This window comes from Monodelphis domestica, chromosome 2 (assembly GCF_027887165.1).
Source record: "Monodelphis domestica isolate mMonDom1 chromosome 2, mMonDom1.pri, whole genome shotgun sequence".
Taxonomy (NCBI): Eukaryota; Metazoa; Chordata; class Mammalia; order Didelphimorphia; family Didelphidae; genus Monodelphis; species Monodelphis domestica.
In genome coordinates this window covers 412,409,764-412,417,193 of record NC_077228.1, presented here as the reverse complement: position 1 = coordinate 412,417,193, position 7,430 = coordinate 412,409,764, and the positions used below count along the sequence as shown (strand labels likewise).

The window sequence follows — 7,430 nt, the reverse complement described above, 5'->3', positions numbered from 1 at the left end:
CTCTACCTACTAAATGTAAGTTCCCTGAGGTCAAAGAGTGTATCACTAATATATTTCATCCACAAGACTTAATGGAGTGTTTGGCACTTAGTAGGTGCTTAATAGATGCTTTGCATACATTCATTGATCTTTGGTTTTGCTGAGCTGTTTTTCTTCATTATGAGGGAAGGTTTGATGAGCAGTGAAGTATATCCAGAAATGACTACAATGTAAAAATGAAAGACATCAATAAATTTATTAAAATAAAGTAAAATGAAAGGATTGAACTGGATGACCTCTCATAACTCTCTGATTGTATAATTCAGTGAACAACATGGGAGCAGTTATATTGTAAATGGCAATCCAACACACATGTTCTGTGATCAGTTCTTTCAGGATTGACACCCACTCAGACTTTCCATATCCCTTTGTTGGCAGAAAAATATTGTTTTGTGGGAAAATACCTGTGTATGCATCATATTCACCTGCTAGACTCTAAGCCTCAAAAGGATTGGAACTATCTGTCATTTAAAGTTCATATATATAGTTTTCCTTCTCTCCAATTCAACCTCACCAGTCCTGCCAAATTAATATTCCTGAAGTACAGATCTGACCATATCACTTCACTGATCCAAAAGCTTCAGTGGTCCTGTTGCCTCTAGGTTAAAATGAAAAATATGCAGGCTGTCATTGAAAGCCCTTTTTAATCTGACTCCATTCTGTTCTTCCAGACCTATTTCACATTCTGGCCAAACGAGACTTCTTGCTGTTCCCAACTCTTGGGGGCTTTTCATGGAATATAGATGTTCTCCCTGCTCAGCTAGATTTTCCTATACCTCTGCCTCAGCTTTATTATCTTTTTACACACAAGGCCTTTTCTGATCTCCCTACCTAGTATCAATAGTCCCCAAAATTACTTTGTGTCTATTTTGTATTCATCTATCACCTTATGAGTTCTTTCTCTCATTAAAACATAGGCTCCTTGAGAGGAAGCCTTGTTTTCCTTTTTGTCTTTATATTTCTAGAACAATGCTTAGCAGATAGTAGACACTTAATAAATATTTGGCTGAATAAGTAAAGGTTTAAAAATGATTTTTGTTTGATTTAAATGATGGACACCATAAGGAAAAAAAAACAGATTTTTGCAAAGCATGGCACTGTTTATTATTCCATTTCCATGTACAGTAGGATGTGCCTCAAGAGGAGGCACAGTTTTGTGTTAGTTTACAACATTCTCCTTCACTGGAAAATCATGCTGCTTTGACCAAATTCCCATTTTCTTTTTGGGAATTATCAAAAATGATATAAATACTAGACAGTTCATACACATATAATAAAGACCAAAAAAAAAATACAAAACTATCATAGCAGCATTGAACAGCAAACACTAAAAAAAAAGATGTTTCTAAAAATTCAACAATTAAAGCAACAAACCAGTACTTGTGTTTTGAGATTTTTTTCCTTCAAATTTGATATAGAAAAAACATCATTCTGATATGAATACAGTTGTAGATGCCTCAGGGCATAGGTTTAAATGAGTAAAAGGACTGTATTCCAGAATGTCCTTTACTCTCTGCCTGGCTGAGATTCAGTCACTGTTGAAGTTTATTCCAGCTAGTATGTTCACTCTACAGAATATCAAACACAGTGAAAACAATATCAAATGGATTTGGTGTTAGTGGTTCAGCATTACCAGGCAATGGTCATAAATAGATTTCTGTTAAAAAAATAATTTCGCATTTACTAATCATGAATTGTAAACTCCTCATTTAAAAGTTTGGTACCAGTATTTCCAAAAAAGCTTTTACTTTCTATACAAAGAGCTAGTAGATCATTTATATTAAAAAAAGGAGTAAAGAAAGGCAAAAAAGTAAGCATGAAATTTTAAGATATCCATAAATAGAGTCTATCAAATTACAGCCTTCCTAGAGTGATTACCTTTTTTTTATTTTTACCATTTCCCCCATTTCTATCAGTTTAGCAAGACTGTAGGTCCCTCTTTAATAGAACTGTTATCTATGACTCTCTAGGCCTTTGAAGTATATCATTTCTGGACTCTACACAAAAGAAAATAAATACAGATGTAGGGTGGGGAGAGATGCAAAGAAGAAAAAATATTAATTGTCAGGAATCTGAAAACAAAGCAACTGCCTTATTTTCTTAATCAGTTTCACACCCTTTAATCTCAAGGAAGATAATATAGATAGGGGTTATTTTTCTCATATTGTAGCAATCCCTCCCAACCTCTTCTGTATAATCCCTATCCCCAAATAGGAATAAAATATATAGTCTTCCTTATTAAAACATATACATAAATAAATGTTTGTATGTATGTATATATGTACATTGTATACATATATAATAATAGCTATTATTATATACATACATTTCCTTTTCAGGGACTGGATAGTTCCTCATTTTCTAGCAAATAATCTTTCTTCCTATATTTAGTCCCTCTAACCAATCTCCACACTCCAAGATAAGTATCCTTTAATGAGTTCTTGTTAACTCCTTCTGCTTCATCGCTGCTGCCAGAGCCCAGTGCTGTTTCCACAGCACCATGTTTAGACTTGTCCATACAGGGCTGAGAGATCCCACTGGCTGTCTCTTCATCTCCCATTTCCCTGTTTCCTTTCTCCATGGGCAAGGCCTCCATAATAAATGGCGGTTGAGCTCCATTTGTCTCCAGCATATCTTCCCTCTGGTCTTTCTCCAGGTCCTCATAACTGCTTTGTTTTCTGGTCTCAATGAATTTGGCCACACAATAAATTAGAGAGCCAAAAGTGTTCACCACCACACCTGCTATGAACAGAGAAGTAGGCTCCACATCACTGAAGGCCACCATACCCACTGTGATGGTGGCTATACTTTTCACCACTCCAACAAAACTAGTGGTCACAGCAGAGTTAATATAAGTACAATGGAGTGTAGTAAAGTTCATGGCACAGCCAATCAAGATGCAAGCTACAAAGATGCACACCATGGCTGGATCTTTCCATCCTGGGAAGGCCCAAGCATTGATAGAGTCCATGCTGGCAAAGGAGCAAATGATGAGTAGAGGAGTGGCAGAGACAGCAATGGCATACTGGGCTGTGAGGGCTCCATGTTCAGAGTCTGCACTGGTCTTCTGAATAAGCACAAGATAAGCAGCATGGACTAATACTGCCAGGACACCTGTCACGTACCCAATGGGGTCCCCAGTTAGATCACCAGCTCCTGGGAGTGAAAAAAAAAAGACTTTTTTTTGGCATGAGGTATGTATAATGAAGATATGACTAGAAGTAAAGAAACCAAGGAGTCTCTCCCTGACTTTGTGAGATGAACAGTTATGTCATTCTCAGTTTCACTGTGCTAAAATTTCTCTCATTTATCAAACAGTTTCTTAGGACAGGTCTTCATCCCCTCTTTGGTAAGGATGTAAGTGTTTTGAGTTCCTAGGGAAGATGGAACAACATACATAACAAGTCTATTATATTTTATATCTCCAAATAACCTAAAAAGTCACATTGTCCAACTCCTCTCTACTCTCCATTTTTATTACAACAAAGAAAATAAAGTACAAAAATAAAGTGACTTGTCTGAAGTTTTACAATGGAATGGAGGCTGGTTCAATGGATAGAGAGGTATGGAGATGAGAGATCTTGGGTTCAAGCAGGACCTCAGACACTTCCTATCTGTGTTCCTATCTGTGTGAATCTGGCCAAGTCCCTTAACCCCCATTGCCTAGCCCTTAGAAACCATACAGTCTATTCTAAGACAGGAAGGAATGGGGGATCCGGAGTGGAGCCAGGATTCAAATTTGTGCCCCACAACTCTTATCACAATACTAGGCAGCCTTTTAAAAAGCAAATAAGGGAGCACAGGATTCCTTTCTTACCTCCTCATTTTAAACCTAAAATGGGTTCTCTTTTCCCACTGTTCCACTTCATTGACAGCCTGACAGGGTTGTCTCTGGAGTACTTGAACATGCACTGAGCTCTCCTGATGCCCCTGAATTGTCAAGCCCCATTGCACCTAGAAACAAGATTGTTTCCCTGCAGTGTGGGAAGAAGCCTTGGCTATAAGGCATAGCTCTGCTGCCAAGCTGCCATTTCCCCTTCAGGATAGCCTGGAACAGTCCTCACTGGGAAACTGCACCCAAGGGACTGAGGATCTTTTGCTCATGGAAACTTTCCCCCCTCCGTCTTTGCTTAAAAGTGAGTGCTCTGTTCTTGATCCTCCAGGTAATTGTCCTTCTCTGGGTTTCCTGTCTACGAACATGTATTAATATAATCCAGCCATGGAATTCAGCAAGGAAGGGCTATCTCGGATCCTCTGTCCCTCTGCTCCACTTTGTCCCCTCCCCAAAGCGCAACTCTCTGTAACCTCACCTCTGACCTGGCTCTACCCTGCTCTCCCATCTCCTACCCAGTTACTGCACTTCCCCCTCCCCCACTCCCAGTCCTAGTCCCAGCTCTAGTCACAGTGGCATCTCTAGGGGCTCAGCATTTTAAAGCAAGTCTCCAGCCCCATGTCAGAACACGATTGAGATTATCTGCTCCAGGGATTCTGCCATAGATTCCCCCTTTGATGCTATAGTGAAGTCTATGAACCCTTTCTCAGAATAAATGCTTAAAATAAAATATAAAGGATGACAAAAGGGAAATGATAGGGCTAAAATACAGTTAATAACATTTTTTAAAACAAGTTCACAGACTACAGATTAAAAACCCATCATCTCCTCCAGTCTCTTCATTTTAGGGAGAGGAAAAGAAAATACAGAGGAGAGAAATGATTTGCCCAAGTTTACACAGGCAGAAAGTAGCAGGGCTGGATTTGAACCTGGAATTCCCAACCCAATGAGTGTTCTTTCCCTTATTCCAAAGCTATTTTTTACAGAAGAGCAAATTAAGTCCCAGAGAGGGAAAGTGACTTACCTGGCACTGCACAGCAAGTAAGGAGCATTGATGGGACTTGAACCCAGGCCTGAATCAAATCTAGAACTCCTTCTCTGACATCCTTTTGTCGTTAACTATTATTAATAAAGACTTTAAGCACTGGGCCCTAGACTGTTAAAGGGACACATAATGGAGACGGCCAGAAAGACTGGAGGAGCGCCAAGGGGAAAACCAATGGAAAAGAAGATGAGCAGGGGATAAAGCAGGGAGGAAAGAAGGGTTTGGAGGAAGGAGAGCTTTAGGGTGGGCAGCGTGTACATTGGAACAGGCGATACCAGGAGAATACAATGGAGAAGAGAGATATGTGGTTGAATGCTGCTCACCTGCCAGGGCTGCCCCGCATGTGGTGATGAGTACAGCCACTAGGACCCCGGGCGAGGGCGCCCCGTTCTTGAGCACCAGGACACCGATGAGCATAGTGACCAGGGGCAGGCAGCGTTTGAAGACCACATACATAGGCAAACTGAGCCCCCGAAGGGACCAGAGGGTGAGGCTGGACTGCAGCGTGGATAGCACTGTGACCCCGGCGAAGGGGCGCGCCAGGCTTAGGCTGAAGGGAGGCACAGAGACAAGTCCCAGGCGCCGCAGCAGCTCCAAGCTGAGGGCAGCAGTGGAGCTGGTCATGCACTGCACCAGGGTCAGGAAGGCGAAGTGATAGCGGCTGATGAGGAACTTGAGCAGGATGTTGAGGGAGCCGGAGAAGAACCCATGGGCGATGGCCACTGAAATGCCCAGCATCCGGCCTTTGCACAGCTGCATCCTGAAGCCTGGTCACCTCTCCAGTGGTGGGGATCAGAGACCTGTGGGGAATAAGGAATGAGAGAGAGAGAGAGAGAGAGAGAGAGAGAGAGAGAGAGAGAGAGAGAGAGAGAGAGAGAGAGAGAGAGAGAGGTGCCCCCTCGCCTCCCCTAGGCTGTCTGTGGAGAGGAGTGTAGAATTCCCAAGAGGACTGGCTTCTCAGTTCCGTGGGTCCAGGTTAGACTGCCGGACAGCTACGAGTCAGCGTCACTAGGGAAATGAAGAAGGGTGAGGGAAGAGGAGCGGGCGGGGGACATTGAAAAGTAGTAAAGGGGGGGGGGCGGGTTCGCCTTTGATTTAGTGGCGGGAATCCTTTAGTCAATTTATGACAAGGTGGCTAGTGGAGAGATGCGGTTTTAGCTGCTCCAGCGTGTAGACAGGGTTAACGCCTTTGCAGTGCTTGGAAACCCCTTAGGAGAGACAGTCCCCTGGCGCAGCGTGGGAACGGATTCAACTCTCCTCATTTACTTAATTACAACCAGTCAGAGTCCCTGGACTCGGCCATGGTCTAGATTCTTTTCTCTGGATCTCTCCTTGGCCACTACCATCACGCCAGTCTTTTTTTCCTGGATCAATGAATTGGCTTTGAAGGGCTCCAGTTCCCTACGAATTAAAAAGCCAACAAGATGTCCATGCTCCTAATCGTGTACTGACGGCAACAAGTGCTCGGGCATCCGAAGTCTTTCCAGCAACACCAGCTGTCCAGAGCTCCGACTCCATCACCTATTCCCACCTAATGCTGCTTGAAAACTTTCTCCCAGCGCCGTCTCTCCATCCGGAAAACAGAATGAAGGGTCGGGCGACAGCTGGACACGTTTAAGGGGCGGCTCCTAACTTTGTGCCTCCTGACACTCCACCCTCGCCGGAGAACTGGCACTCCCCCACCCCCACCCCAGGAGATAAAGGCACACTTGCTACTGGGGACCTGAAGCCACAGAATAGGGGTTGGGGGTTGGGGGGGGAGAATCGAGTGTGTGGGTGGGCGGGGATAGAGGCCAGAAGACAGCTCCGCCCTTTTTCCTTGAGGTCCCGGTGAAGGGAGCAGCTCGGGAGAACCATTGAACCGTGAAAAGGATTTAAAATGAGAAAAATAATGTTATTAATAACAAATACTCTGCGAATGTAACACGATGAATAAAGAGATACTCTTGGAGCCAGAAGATTGGGGAAAGAGAGTGAGAGAGAGGGATCGAATTAAGATCTTGGCTTTGGGGAGTGGGGTGACCCTGAACTAGTCACTTAAATGAGTGTGACATTTAAAAGAGTCAGTTTCCCTAGCTATTAAATGAGATATTTGCACTCCCAATCTAATTCCAGCTTTTATTAAGTTACTATTAAGTACCAGGCACTATACTATATGATACAAAGCCAAACCAAAAAAATAAATAAATAAATAAAATCTGTGAAAAGAACGTATGTTCTACTTAAAGAAAAACACAGTTGTGGGAAAAAAAAAACCTGTACAGAGCTGTGAGATTGTGGTATCAGCATTATTAGAGCTATACTGTCGTTATCAATAACGAATAGTTGGAAGCCTGTGGGGAGACCCCAGAGGGGACAAATAGACTGAAAAAGGAATGAGGTTGCTTTAATCCCAGTCTCACTCAAAGTAGAGGACCAGTTTTTGTTCCTGAGAGAGGGCTTGCAAAGTGGGGTGGCAATGGATGACTATGGAGCTAGGGTCCACGAAAGAGAAAGACCTATGGTCCTACCTGG

The 7,430-nt window shown here is 42.9% G+C and overlaps 1 protein-coding gene across 1 annotated transcript; it reads right to left on the bottom strand.

The window, feature by feature from the left end:
* Positions 1-219: 219 nt before the first annotated feature.
* On the bottom strand, positions 220-6,684 carry SLC35D3 (solute carrier family 35 member D3). Its single transcript, XM_001380744.4, has 2 exons — positions 5,240-6,684; positions 220-3,195 (listed from the first exon to the last, which is right to left on the bottom strand). The coding sequence occupies exons 1-2, from the start codon at positions 5,673-5,675 to the stop codon at positions 2,375-2,377; spliced, it is 1,257 nt and encodes a 418-aa protein (XP_001380781.2). The 5' UTR covers positions 5,676-6,684; the 3' UTR covers positions 220-2,374.
* Positions 6,685-7,430: the final 746 nt, after the last annotated feature.

Bases quoted from the DNA above. Each gene is read 5' to 3' on its own strand.
- SLC35D3 (XM_001380744.4), bottom strand. From the start codon at position 5,675: ATGCAGCTGTGCAAAGGCCGGATGCTGGGCATTTCAGTGGCCATCGCC. The intron at 3,196-5,239 runs GTGAGCAGCATT...TTTCACTCCCAG, and splicing joins ATGCGGGGCAGCCCTGGCAG to GAGCTGGTGATCTAACTGGG.